Raw genomic sequence first — 15,160 nt, forward strand, 5'->3', positions numbered from 1 at the left:
CGCCGCCGCCGCCGGACGCCCAGACGCCAGCGCGGCCCTTCCCGTGGTGCTCGGCGGCGGCTCGCGCCCGTCGCCGGCGCGCCGCCGAGTTCCCGCCTCTTCCCGAAGTTGTCCCCGGAGCGGCGGCATGGCGGGCGCCGCCCACTGCTCCCTGCAGGCCAAGCGCCTGCTCTTGGACCCCAAGTTCGAGGGCTACAAGCTGTCCCTGGAGCCGCTGGCCTGCTACCAGCTGGGGCTCGACGCGGGTGAGGAGCGGGGCTGGGTCCGGCGGCGGGGCGGGGGGTGAGCCCGCCGGGCCTCCGCTTCGCCCTGCGGCCCGGCCGGCCCCCTGGGCAGCGGGGGAGGGCACCGGCTCCGTCCTCTCGCCGTGCTCCGCGGCCCGGCCCAGCGGCCCTCGGCGCAAGCGTGCCCTGCGCTGGGGAGAGCCGCCTTACCGGGAGGCCGGCGGGCGTTTAAGGGAGCCGGTGTTTCGTCTCGATTTCTGCCGTCACGATGGGCCGCAGCGTTCTCTCATCGGTGTGTCCGCCGCCCGCCCTCCCCTTCACGTGTCTTCAGGGTGGACCAAGGGCTCTGACGGTTGTCGAGTCACTGCCCGGCAGTGTCTGCCCCTGCGAGTTTGGACTTAGTTTCCAAACGGGTAGGATCATCTGCGTGCTGAATCTGGTCTTGGCTTGTGCGCCTGTGGTAAGGCCGGAGGACGGGTTCAAAGAGGTAGCGTGCATGTGAGCGTGATGGAGTCCATGCCATTTAGAGAAATAGGTATGAAATTAGTATCTTCGACAAACTTCAGCAAATTAGCCGTTTTTCCTTCTTGCTCTGCCCGCAGTTCAGAGGTGGATCTTCAGGCGATGCATTCCGCACTCTGCTAAGCATTATTGACATTTGAGGTACTGGCCCGTTAATGGGCTAATTCACTGAGAAGAACGTTAGCCCAAAGTCATGTCGGGTATGTGCGTACAACCTTAGCCATGCCCCCTGAAACCTCTCAACATTCTACCTTTTATTGAGTTGTGAAATTTAAGTCTTTTGTAAGGTGGATGAATTAGTCTCCTTTTTTTATAAAGCTGGGACAGTAATGTACTATTTGGGTGGACTGATCTCTACCTCTGTGTATTTACTGAACAATATACGTGTCTACAGAGTTATCTGTTATGTGTTACTTTAGTTTTGTGGTGAATACATTGTATTAGTAGTGGATCAGAAAGGTATGTTTGCCATGGTGAGCTGTCCGCAGTAAGATGGAAGTTGTATGTGAATTGTGTATTGAAGGACGAGTGAACGAGACTAAGGTGATACTGTATGCGTATCTATGATAGCACTGGAAAATTTAATGAAAGTAACATTTTTGTTATGTATTTTGACATTTTTACTGGAAGACTGATTTAGGTGCCATCTTTCAAAAGCCAGTCCAAATGTAAGTGAGTGTATGTGTGTTAGGAGTGTACTACAGCTGTGCCAAAGGTGGCAACAGCGTAGGTACAGTCTCTTACTTTGTCCTTTATTTGATGTTCTGCCTATGGCCAAACAAGCTATGTGGTTCTTGGATAGTCAGTTGTGCACCTATTCTAAATAGATGAGGATTACAGATTTTCATTAAAATGTTTGAATGATGGAGTTGCTAATGGAGAGATGGATCTCGTCAGTTCTTGTCCGTTCAGATATTTTACATGATAGTTACAGTAACCTGTGTGATAGAAGATTGGTATGTCTGCCTGTGTACTTTTCTTTCTCCACTTCCCACAGCACAGAGCCTGACTCATTTTGGTCTAACTTATTCAGCTGTCCTACTCATCCTACTAAATCATTAATACTAAGTCACTTATTCTGTTCTCTGTGTGTGTATGTATTTATATATAGGTATTGATCCACTGGCAAGTGGAAAGCTTTGTTGTTGTTGTTGTTTTTTAAAGTAGTAACTTGAAATATAAACCAAACTAGGCCCTATATCTGTCTTCTAGATGTTTTGTTTGTCCATATTTCAGCCTGCTCTTAGGCCATACAGCTGGCTCTTTCTCTTTGCTGGTTTTCTTCTGCTTGCTTCAAGGCAGTTTCCTCACAGTACAGAGATGTTCTGTACCTGAATTTTGCATTTCCTGGTGTCAGTGGTCTACATATGTGTTAGACTGAGGGTATCCTTCCATAACTTGACTTTTATGTTGCGCAGTAATAATGGGTTGAGTTGTAGAGACCACGGATGGTGTGTAAGCCATGGCTTTTTCAAATTACTACATGGGAGAAGAAATTAGTACTGTGTGAGAAGGCCAAGGACTTCTGCTTTCCACCACATTTGTGAGCAGATTAAAAGTCTCGGGAACATGATGAAGAACTTGGTAGCTTGTGGGTTATTAAATTAATATTTGTCACCGAGCGAAGAGTTTGATTTTATTTCCTTAAAGTGGGAGTGAGTAAAGTATAATAGCTGAAAAAAAACCCCAACGTTTAGGAACACTGTCAGCATAACTCATTTCCAATTTTGTTCTCAACTGTGTGCAAAAATGTGGTAGTAGAATCTGGAAGATTAATGTAAAAAGGCTATTGACTTTTTTGTTTGTTTTCCAGGAAACTATTTCAGGAGTGCTTGTCTCAAATGACCTGGTCTTTGGAGCCTGCCTGTGTGGCATCCCAAATTTCATGGCAGTAAGATGAACATGTGAGGTTCAGAGTACTTGGAATACATGACAATAAATAGCAATAGGAACTCATTCTTAGGTAGAACTGATTAACTCAGCTGTGGTTGAAGTATTTATGCAGTGTTATTACAAACTTGTGTATTAAGCATTAGAGTATTAATCTTCTTTGTCAATATTTTTGTCTATGTTTTTATATTTATCCATTTTTATGAATTTCACTGCTAGCTAGAAATAAAATGACCCCCCCCCAAAATTGACACATAGAATTGCTGCAGGATTCTACTACTGGAGCAGGTGAATAGCAGCACATGGTATTGCGGGACAACTTGTGGCAGTTGTCATGCTCATGTGGACTACAATGAGCTTCATTTTCTGACCATTGTGTAAAACTTAGTATTCAGTTCTAATTTGCCTTTAACCGTCAAACTGTGGTTGCCAGGAATTTGCTGTGGTCAGATGTGCAGTTGAAGCAGAAAGAAATTTAAAACATTTATTTATTTATTTATTAGATCTGTGGTAGAGGGGAATTTTCTAGTGAATTTCTTAAATATATGGTTACAGTGAAGAAGAATGGTGAAATTCTGATATCTTATATTCCCTTTTAAATACACTGATTTACATGTTCTTTTATTTCTTCCTTACTCCTACCCATTCTGTCCTAGTTAATCTAAACTTTCACAATCATTTCTCTTCTCTCATCTCTCATCCCCGTAACATGCTTTGACTAGGAATGAGTCTCACACTATTATACCTTTAATTCCCAACTCTTCATCCTAAATTTTGTCTATTTTTCTCCTTATTTTCCATAGTTTATTTCCATAACTTATTTTCAAGTGCTTCCTTTGCATTGAGCTTTGTAATGCCTTTCTTTTAGATCACTGAGCTTTTGGGAGGGAGGAAAGAGCATCTTGTTTACTGTCACCTCTTCTGCCCTGATCTGATCTCAGCAAGAGCCCAAAGCGGTGATTGTGGGGCAAATCCTTGTCTTCAGCAAGGAGCATATCTAAGACGCACGACATTTTTGAAGGAATGAGAACCGTGCTCTTGACTTCCACTGGTCAGATGTAACTTGAATCCCTTTTTTTTTTTTCCACAGAGGCTTAGAATTTATTCAAATGTGGATATTTCTTATGCCTTTCCTCTCTATCTTGTATAATGGTTCTGCCAAATAGACATGTGATGTAGTGTATGCCTTTTGATACAGTAGCAGCTAAAAGGCATAGTAAACATTCACTCAAACATGGAGCTCCTGCTGCAAGCCAGGAGAATACGCAGAGAATGTATTCCTTTGGTCAGGTGCATTTAGGATTTTTTGTCACTTTTTTTTGAAAAATGTTGTTAATAAATGACTGCTCTATTTGCAGCCTGTTTAGACCAGAAGGTCTGTACTTCAGTGAGAAGTAGTTGCTTGTTAACTGTAATTTAGTGAAAAGTAGTTGCCCATTAGTAATGCTGCATGGAAAACATGCATTTATGTCTTTTCATGGAGCCAGAGGTACTGATATGTTTCAAACATTTATAGAGATTTCCATTTGCATTTTCCATTTCAATTTCAAAAATTAAATATAGAAAAAAGTTTTTAAAGTAATGTATGGGAAATACTAAGAAGCTGAACCCTGGCTTTTTCAGACATTTACAGCTGTAGTTCATAAATCTAGGTTTAGGTTTCAGGCACATGTGTATCTGGTCTTTTGTTGTACTTAAATTTCTTGAGAAAGAAAAAGACAGTGTAGAGGCAAGTTCTGCCTTGGAACTGTTGTTAAAGAAAATGGTTCTTGCAGCTGGCACAAGTCAGCTTATAAATCTATGCATTGCTGTAGTGACACTTTCACAAATACCTTGCTAGTTTTTGGATCTTGTTAAATTTATTTGTTCAATTTAGGGCATGATACATTGCGTTTACTTTTCATACCTCTATAAGTAATCTGATCAGGCAAAAAAAAATCATTACATGGTATCTGTCAGCCTGTGCTTGTTTTCAGCAAGCTATGTGTTTATTAAACAGTAAATTTTTGTGTTTAGTCTATTAACATACTTACTGCAGTAGAATAAACAAGCCTTGTACTTTTACTCAACAACAGCAATGAGATGATGCTGCCATTAACAATAAAAACATATTTGTTAATACTAAAAAAGAATGCAGGGTTAGAAGGATCTTTGAATGCTGCTACTAGAAAAATAAATTAATGTAGTCTCTTCCACTAGTAGGTAAATGTACATGAAATACTAAATTGCTTCCACTAGGTGGCATTGCAAAACAAAGTATGACATACAAGCATATAACATTCAATGCCCCAAAATAATATGTTGATGTAATTATTTACGTACTTTCCGGTATTGTAAAGTTGTTTTGATATATTCAGTAAAACATCTAAAAAGGGGGGAGGGGGTTTCTCACCCTTTTTTATCTGCTTTTGTTTTTTTCTCTAGTTCTGCTTTATAGCGTTTGATGGCAGATGTTAGACTTCATTATTCATTTTAAGTATAAGTCCCTTGATAGTGTTCTTTATTCAGAGGAGATTTTTTTTGCAGTGCACAGTAATAATTATAATAAGATCCAGTTAGGTTAGGGATGTCTTACCCCTGTTGATTCTTATGAGTTGCTTTGTATTTAGTGCTTTTGCTTGTAAGTAAAGGCGGTCTGAGTGAAGATCTTTACTTAATTATCTTCGAACTGTTTTGAGTCAAATTACTTTTTTTAAGCATGGAGCTGGAGATAAATACAATTCTAGAAAGTGGCATTATTTTCTTTGTACTTATCTGAAATATCCCACCTAACTAGGGTTGTTGGGAAATAATATTGAAAGCTGAGATTTAGTTTATATGTTCTCTCTTTTCTGGTGTGACAGAGTATGAATCAACGTTCCTGGGTTTTAGTAGTGCAGATGTATTTATCAGAAACTTGAAGGAGACCATTTATCATTCTGTTGAATAGCTGTCATTAACTGCTGCTTGTTAATTGAACCCCAAAAGCTGAAGCTAGGGAATTAGTCTGACTCCTAAAAAAACCCTGAAAACCAAAGCCCCAAACAAAAACCCCAAAACAAAACCAAAAAACCACCCACAAACCAAACAACAACAACAAATCAGCAATAAATCCTGACCAAACAACCAAAAAAACCCTGCAAAACTATCTAAGGTGATGATCTGATTGAAGTATTTCTTCTTTTGCTTTTATATTAACTTCTGTTTTTCTGAATTTACTTTAATAAAGTTTCCATTTCTTCTCCCTTTTGCCCTTCATTTTTTTCCGGAACTCAGCTCTGTTGGTTTTCTTGTCATTTTTCCAAGGACCATAAAGAAAACTTGAACCTGGAAGGCTGTAGAAAGGAAGGAGTGAACTTAATCCTAGTGTAAAATCTCCTATAAACTATCGGAGCACACGGTGTGTGATAGGAAATGGCATTTGTGCACACATTTCACTTGATCACAGAATGGTTTTCAATTAATCAAGGTTGGAGTAGGTGCTGTAATTACTTCTTCTTGGCAGAGAGCTATAAGTGTTTCATGACAGTACACATATGTTTGATTTCCTGGTTTAAAATCACCTACAAATTGTATAGTTTCTGGCTTCTGTTTATGAAGAATTAATTACATATTGCAATTATACAAGGGATTTGGATCTCCTGTTCCTGACCCCTTATTATTCAGGGCTTGTCAGGACTACAGGGTGAAAAACTCAAGGACAGAGAATTTATTCGTGTTCTTCCAGCTTTTGTAAAGCTTATCACCTTACAATCAGCTTATCAATAGTATATTGTTCCAAGAATTTTCTTGAAAGGTTACACATTTGCTTTAGGGAACATCTAGTTTGGAGTATTTTCACTATTTGTATGTGTTTTAGTTACAATTCTGACAGTAGCAATGTGTCTGGGGTGGAGGGGGAGAAGTGGAGGAAGGAACCTTTACAAAATAAAACAATTTTAGGTTTTCTGTGCTAAAAAAGCTTTACATGCTTCCACATATGTATTCTGATTTCAGAAGATCAATTAATGTAGCTATAAAGGAAGTAGATGACATGTACTTGGTTTCGCTGAAAATAATTATCTTGGATTATATTTGGTTTTGTCTTTAATTGTTTACAGAATATTCACATCATCTCTTGTGTTGGGAAGAATATGCCTGTGATAAAGCTTGATTGTACAAACAGCTTTAAAATGTGTTTTTGCAACACATCCTTCTAATTTCTTTTACAGTGTGATTTCCTGTAAAATATTCTAATTAGTTAAAGTAGAAATTGGAATGGGTAGCAGTCGTTCCCATTATGATAGGTGTATTTTCTTCTCACTCCTTTGTTGATATTCTGGCTTTTTTTGAAGGGCCATGGCTTGGGAAACAGTAATGTATTAATTGCAGAGGTACAGAAATCCCTCCTGTGTGGTGAATATGAATAATTATTTGAGCCGACTGGAATTAATGCTGTTGGTTTGCAAATATCAACAGTGATTAGGAGACTAACTGCTAATTATGCTGTCATTTTGCAACCATTTTGTATAGTATGACTGGATTTTTTTATTAATTAAACAGTATAATCTTGCATAGTTTCCTATAGCCACTTTTATGTTAATAGCCAGTGTCTCTAATGGGGTCAGTTTTGAGCCATTTAATGACTTTCTGATTGATGGTATCATGATAGCTATGCAGTGGCATTTATTGCACTGCAAAATAAACTGCTGTTTGCAGTAATCAATGTTCTGGCAGAGTAGAATAATCTACTGCTTCTTCAGTAGGTTTTAAGTAGATGCTAAAGAAGAGTGTAAGAAATCTAAGAGGAGGGCTGCTGGCATAGAGTTGTGAATGGTCCCTGTTACGGGGTAGATGGAAGTGAAATATTGGAAATAGCTTTGCTCTGTTTCTGAGCAGAAAAGGGAAGGAAGTGAAAGCTGAAAAAGTAGGAACTAAAATAACTCTTGCTATGAGAAGGATTAGCCTTGAGGTACTTTCTGCATACTCTGGGTTTGAAGGCTAATCATCATGGGCTGACAGAGTTTACTTATAACTTTCTAAAAGATTTTGCTTGTTGTGTGAAGTTTGAGATAAACTTCCTGCAGGGAAAATAAGGATCCTGGGGTGACTGTACTGGAGCATGAACTGGAGTTCCAGTCTGTCTGAAACTATTTGCAGAAGGATGGACTAGACCTCTGCTAATGTCTTTGCTAAAACTTGAGGATTTTCTGGACTACATCTGCTTGATCTCTCTATGGATATGGAGTAGGAAGAAAGAGCTGCAGCTAGTTTAAATAAAACCTTGGTTAGTCTTAGAATGATAATCCTAGTTATGATTACTGGTAGCTGAAGTGGGGTTTTCTATTTGGAAAAATCTTGCTGAAGTGGATGACTGTAGGTAACATGCTTCTTGCCTTGAAGAAGGTACCATTATAGCGAACAGCCATTCTTCGCAGCCTCTTTCAGTTGGAAAAAGCTTAGTCTAAAATTTTGATGGTATCTTGGACATTTCTCAAGATTTCAACCTCAGTGGGAGTGCTAGGAACATAGGGTTTTTTGTAATGGCCGCATACTAATTCTGCTTTGTACTGTTTTAATCTTTTGCCTTGCAAGTGTTGATAGCTTGATTAGGAATTTAAGACTGTGAAATCCATGTAGTTAGGATATTTCTTTTGGCTGTTGTTTTCTTGTAGTTAAAGTAGAGCAGAATTTTCTTCCCTTACCATGATACCATGTACATATCAGGAATGATTCCTGCTCTTCCCAAGCAGAGTAAGTAGGTTACAAAGTAGGTTTTACAGAGTTGTCGGATGTGTGTTTCATCTTGTGAGAGTTATTGACAAATTGTTATTTCAACACATGTTGGGAAGAGACAGTATAGGTGTATTGGGTTTGCATGGTCAGGTTTTGGTAGCAGGGGGGCTACAGGCCCTTCTGTGAGAAGCTTCTAGAAGCTTCCCCCATGTCCGACAGAGCCAATGCCAGCCGACTCCAAGACAGACCTGCCGTTGGCCAAGGCCAAGCCCATCAGCGATGGCGGTAGCACCTCTGGGATAACAGATCTAAGAAGGGAAAAAGTTTCTGCATGAGAACAACAGCAACAGAGAGAGGAGTGAGAATATGTGAGAAAAACAGCCCTGCAGACACCCAGGTCAGTGGAGAAGGAGGAGGAGGAGGTGTTCCAGGCGCCAGAGTACAGATTCCCCTGCAGCCTGTGGGGAAGACCATGGTGAGGCAGGCAGTTCCCCTGCAGCCCATGGAGGTCCACGGTGGAGCAGATATCCACCTGCAGCCCGGGGAGGACCCCACGCTGGAGCAGGCGGGTTCCCGAAGGAGGCTGTGACCCCGTGGGAACCCCGTGCTGGAGCAGGCTCCTGGCAGGACTTGTGACCCCATGGGGGACCCGTGCTGGAGCAGTCTGTGCCTGAAGGACTGCAGCCCATGGAATGGACCCACGCTGGAGCAGTTCATGAAGAACTGCAGCCTATGGGAAGGACTCAGGTTGGAGAAGTTTGTGGAGGACTGTCTCCCGTGGGAGGGCCCCCATGCTGGAGTAGGGGACAGGAAGAAGGGAGGGGTGGGGGGAAGGTGTTTTAAGATTTGGTTTTATTTCTCATTATCTGACTCTGATTTGATTGGTAATAAATGAAAGTAATTTCCCCAAGTCAACTCTGTTTTGCCTGTGATGGTAATTAGCGAGTGATCTCTCCCTGTCCTTATCTCAACCCACAAACTTTTCATTATATTTTCTATTCCCTGTCTGGCTGAGGAGGGGAGTGATAGAGCGGCTTTGGTGGGCACGTGGCATCCAGCCAGGGTCAACCCACCAAAATAGGCCACTATCAATGGTAATAGTTATTACATGATCACAGTGAATGCAGTGGCCTTCAGTGTGGATGATCTGCTTTCCAAGTTTATGGTAAAATTTTAAACTATGTATACATAATGTATTTTTCTTCAAATAAACCAGACCTATGGATTAAGGATGGAAGAATTATTTTAAAATTATTAGTTTGAACTTTAAATTATTAATTAGTAATTTTTAAATAAATAAATAAATGTTGAAATAGTCTTTTTTTTTTTTTTTCCTCCCCCAGCGGTAGCAGAAGTGAAACTTCGAGATGATCAATATACCCTTGACCACATGCGTGCTTTTGGCATGTATAATTATCTTCACCTTGATTCCTGGTACCAGGATAATGTCTACTATGTTGATCAGTTTGGAAGGGTTATGAATCTGTCAGTGACTCTGGTAAGAATCAACTTTTTAAAAAAATTACTGAATTTGAAAAGATGGGGGGTAGATAAGGTAGAAAATATGGCAACTAGGATCCAAATGCAAAAACTGGGGGAAGCTCTTGCCAGCAAGACAGGTAGATTAACAAAAATGCAGTTCACCAGGAAGGATGAAAGGATTTTAAGTGAGGTTTCTGACATCTTTTTGTTAGTAGTATTGCATTAGTATCGCAATAGTGTTGCATCTGCTTCCATTCTGGGGAAGACAGACATGGTGATAAGCTGAAGAAAAGAGTAGATGCTTCTTTTGTAGTTGCTGGCTTTTTCTCCCTATGTTACTTAATGTTTGTCTGTTTGCTAATTTGAAAATTTGATTGCAGATATAAGAAGAGAAGGAAGCTGTACGCATTAGAAATGCAAGCCTTTATGGACTAATAGCTTAATCTGGGCATCACTTGTTGAGGGCAAAAAGATTCTGGTGGCCCTGGGCAAACTTGAAATAAAGTGTAAGCAAGCTAGGCCAAGTCTGAAAAACATGACAGTTCTCTGCTTTTATACTCATGTTCTTAAGGAGTCAAATTTTCTGTTTCTTTTGAGCCATTTTAATGCACGGATGTGCTAGTTTCCATTACAAAGCTCTTCATTCTGGAGGGGAAAGGACATGGCTCTGTGGACACTGTGTTTCTGGTACATGCTTGGTCATTAAGGAGTAAAAGACTTGTGTGGAAAGGAAAATATCCATTGTCGTGCTACCCAGGAATTTGACTTGTAAGCCTGTGGAACAAAAGAAAACACAGGGTGATGTCTGATTTTTTTTTTTTTTTGAGAGAGCGTGGCTTACTCGGTGCAAGGTTCTGGGAGTGGAAATTACTAGGCTAGGGCTAAGCTGAGAAAAATCCTGAAATGGTAGTTCTGTTTTTTTCAGGAAATACAGGTTTCCAGAGGATGGTAAGCTGAGAACTGAAGCTGCAAAATAGTTGCTTTACTTTTCATAGAACGTAGAAGCAGTTGAAGCCTTTGGTAGACTCTTGCTGAGACAGAAGAATCTTCTGGGACTTCTTCCAAATCTTTTGAGATCATCTGGATTCCCAGTAGGAACATCTAAAAGAAAGAAGCTTGTCAGGGAAAGCCTTCTGTGAATGGTGGCTTGTCAGAGTCTCATTTTTTGTGGTTTTTATCTTGTGGTTGGTTAACCTTGGCTGGCTACCAGATGCCCACCCAGATGCTCTCTTATTCCCCCTCTTCAGATAAAAAACAGGAAGATCACTTACAATTACCATCACAGGCAAAACAGACTCAACTTTGGGGAAGTTAATTTAATTCATTGCCAATTAAAACTAGAGTAGGATGACGAGAAACAAAGTCACACAAAGCTCCTACCAGGAGCTTGCTCCGGCATGGGTTTTCCATGTGCTGCAGCATGGATATCTGCCCCACTGTGGTCCTCCATGGGCTGCAGGGGGACAACCTGCTTCCCCATGATGTTCTCCAAGGGCTGCAGGTGAACCTCTGCTCCACGCCACCATCTTGGCCGACAGGCTCCGCTGTGCCCTGTGGTGAGCCTGTTGGAGCCAGCTGGAACCGGCTGTGTGCGGCACAGGGCAGCCCCGGCCTCTCCTCACAGAGGCCGCCCCTGCAGATCCCCACTGCCAGCACAACGCAGACACCCAATACATGCCTTTATTAGGAGGGCACTAAAGTGTGTAAATTTCTTTCTTTGCAGATAAACTAGATAAAGAATTTCACAACAGGCAGGAATTTGCATTTTTATGTGCAGTAAATTGAGATAATAAATATTCTTCCCTAGGACCGGTGGGTCCGTTGGAATCTTCAAGAAAATGGCACTTGGTTAATATCTTGTCACGAGTTGCGGTTCCACTGGGCTGTGAAATAAATAGCTGCCATCTTGTGTCCTAATACACAATGAAGTGCTGTTTCGCAAAGGAAACATGTTTGCATATGTATAAAAAGGAATGTGTATTCAGAAACATCAACAAGGTGTCTCATTACAAATGTGCCTGGCCATATATTAGTCAAATGCATATTACAAATAATATTGTTTTCAGCCAAGTATAGCTTACAAGTTAACAAAGGCCACAATTAAAATTAATGTCAGTCTTCTTTAAAACAGAAGATGGAACAGGTTCACATGCTTATCCTAAATCCAAAGTGAAAGAACACATAGGCTTTTTAACACATAATTATTTCTAGTTCTGCTTCTTATTTCAGTTGCAACTTCGATTCTAATATGGCGGTGTGTTAGTTCTCCATAAATCATGAATTATCCCTGCAACTTAGGTGTTTAAAAAGATGTCATCTGTGAAGGCAAAAAGTATAGATAATACCTTGCCACTTGCTCAAAATCAAACTTAATTGAAAAAGAAAAGTGGTCAACATGAACAGTTTATCTAAGTTGATGGATGAGTGTTCAGGTGGTTTTTTTTATACCAGGTTGAGAAAGTTGTTACCCTAACTTGACTGGAAATACTATATAAAAGCTTTAACATTCTTCTGTTACAGCTATTGGACTTCTTTCATTCAAAAAGCCAGCATCAGTACTTTGTTTTAAAGACCCAATGGGTAGTGTAGTGACAGGATTACCAAGTTGTGTTTTTTGTATTTTTGTGGAGTTTTTTGCATCTGACTTGATTTTTTTAATTGTTTGATGTTTGTAATGCTGGAATATAGCTGAAAAATATTCAAAGTTTTCTCTTCCAGCAGTTAAATAATTGGACTTGATTTCTTGACCTTCAGCTCTTCTTGCAAAGACAACTTTGTTGCTTTTTATATTCAAATAATGGAATTGAGAAACTGTGGCACCAGTAACTCTTCTCACACGTAATTAAACCCCTTAATGGTATCTATATTTTCATCTTTCTAAATTGCAGTAAGAATTAGCTGTGGAATGCTGTTTCTGTAACTTTCAGTTAACTTCAATTCAGAACAACTGTTAGCAGCACCAGAAACAATGTGGGAATTCTGTTTGAAATAAGTCAGAATAAGGAAGCAGATAAAGTGAAGAACATCAAAATCTTTTAGACTTCTGTATCAGCGTTTTAAATACTTGGCTCTGTTATTCAGAATGCTGGATGTGGACATTTTTGCTCAGTTAGAGAGATGTGTCAAATGCCTAGGTATTTTGATTTTCCATAAAAACAAAGTTAAGTATTTGTTATGGCTACTTTGTGGAAATTGCCATATAACTTATAGCTTTTATTTTTTCCTTTTTCTTTTGGAATGTTTTGTCTTTTCTCATTCCCTGTCTTTTCCTTGGAAAATTCATTCTTTTAAATCTCATGAAATATTGCTTGTTTGTACAGTATGATAAACTGTGACTTTGGAACAATAGCATTTCTTAATGCAACTTAAAAAATTTAAATCTTACAGGCCTGCCAAAGAACCTGAGTAAAATTTTACTACTTAACTATATAAGTGAAGACACACTTAAATGGAGCCTGGTGTCTGGGAGTCAGGAACAGTAGAGGGAATTTTTAAGCTTGCATTTTACGTTTTGTCTCTTGTACCTGCACACTGGCTCCTTATCCTGAGCAACTAGAGCACACCCTGGCTTGGTCTGCCTGACTTTGCCTGTGGAGGAACAGTTTGCTCAGAATTTCTACACAAATTTGAAACCTAGGCTGCTTAGAAGGCTCAAAATCAGGGTTAGTGTCATAGGCAGGTGAGGCAGAGGAGCTGCTGAAAGGAAAGGGGTTGTAATGGTGAAGGCACCCAGATGAAATCTGGAATAGATGAAGAGACTGAGAGAGGCCAAAAGGAAGCAGAATATGCTGTCAAGAAGTAGAGGAGTGGGCAGAGCTAGAATTAAAGGCTAGTAGAAAAGAGAGAGACTTGGCAGTGAAAAATAGTAAAACAAAGAAACTTTGTAGAGAAGTGAAGGGAGATGAACAAATGGGTCTGATGAGAAGCTGCATCTAGTTTTTTCTTAAAGAAACTGTGTTGCTGCCATTTAAACCTAATCGCAGTGAGTAAACCTGACTTCTGTTAAAATGACTATAGCTGTTTTAGCTAGTTCTTGCTAGTATAATATATGACTATAGTATCTCAGCATCCCCTCATAACTTCTGAAGTAGGGAGTTGCTATTAGCCCCTGTTAACCAGCTGGTGAATGGAGAAACAGTAAGTCAAAAAGCAGATCTGACACAGGAGGTTTTTGAGGGCAGGTTTTGTTTCAGCTTCAAGTAAGTCCATCCTTTTCATGGTTGGAATGAGATTAGAGACTGTTCCAATAAATGCCTAAAGTTAAATTAGTGAACAGAAAAGTTGTGAATAAGAGTGCTTCCTTTCTTGCCTATTGAGAGGGAGGCTCTGTAATATGTAATGAAGATTATTTTTCACTTTTTTTCAGGAGATACATTGAGTCTTGACGTTCCTGTTCCGTGCTGATAAGTCTGATGTGAGCTTTAGAAGATTAAATCGTTGATAATTATTTTTTTTTAAATTGCATCTGAAAATATTTGAAGCTTATTGTTAAGATTCACTTGAAGGCTGACAGAAGTGTGGTCTTCTGTAATATTACATAGTATAGCTCCATAAATCACTGTTAACAGGGATGATGATGCTTCTTTCCATTATATGATGCATGGGATTTTGATTTTTTTTTTTTCCTAGGCAAAGTTGTCATTGCTAGTTAAAATGGAATGCTTTTATTGTAGAAAACACTGACTCTCAGTGAAACCTTAAAATAAAGATGGGGAAGCCCAAATTTGTTGTATCTAGTGTTTGTGGGATTTTTGTTTTGTTTGGGTTGTGGGTTTGGTTTGGTTTGTTGTTGTTTGTTTTTTTTAATTCTTTCATTCTCCCCTCCTGAATGTGTTATAAATTAGTGGAATAGTTCAAGGGGCATAGTGATGCAACTGAATCTACAAAGTGACCCTGAATGCTTCCAATAATTAAAAATCAAATTTGCATATTTTCCATTGCATGTTTCATAATAGCCCTTGTGACTTTTTTTTGTAGTACACAGTAATCTCTAATATGAATTCAAGTAGGCAAGCAGCCTATCTGTTTGTCATCTGGTCTTTTTTGCTGTTGCTTATTAAAATGGTACTTACCCAAATCCAATTTCTCTTGCTTACCTTTGAACATGTTTTAAATGCACATCTGATGTTAATAACATCTGGAAAATACAAAGGATTTGAAATCCCCTCAAATACAGGATTCTCAACAAGTGAGGCCACGGCATACTTTGCATGCACAAATGTGCTCTTTTTATATTGCATACACATGCACAAGTGCAAAGAACTCTTTAAAAGATGGTGCTTTGTATGTATATTTTTGACTGCCTTATTTCATAGAGCAGAATGAGTGTCTTTTACTAGAAGTATATA

General features: G+C 39.7%; 1 protein-coding gene across 2 annotated transcripts in view; it reads left to right on the top strand.

The window, feature by feature from the left end:
* The first annotated feature begins 51 nt into the window (after positions 1 to 51).
* Positions 52 to 15,160, top strand: part of NUDCD1 (NudC domain containing 1) — a 52,745-nt gene continuing 37,636 nt past the window's right edge. The window contains exons 1-2 of one of the 2 annotated variants that reach the window (XM_010576991.1): positions 52 to 245; positions 9,674 to 9,828. In XM_010576991.1, coding sequence (XP_010575293.1) covers positions 128 to 245; positions 9,674 to 9,828 — 273 coding nt within the window. In that variant the 5' untranslated portion in view covers positions 52 to 127. Of the gene's footprint in view, positions 246 to 420; positions 638 to 9,673; positions 9,829 to 15,160 lie in introns of those variants that run through there. The other variant, XM_010576990.1, reaches the window with a different exon arrangement.

This window comes from Haliaeetus leucocephalus, unplaced genomic scaffold (genome assembly GCF_000737465.1).
Source record: "Haliaeetus leucocephalus isolate CR32 unplaced genomic scaffold, Haliaeetus_leucocephalus-4.0 Scaffold555, whole genome shotgun sequence".
In the NCBI taxonomy this organism is placed as follows: Eukaryota; Metazoa; Chordata; class Aves; order Accipitriformes; family Accipitridae; genus Haliaeetus; species Haliaeetus leucocephalus.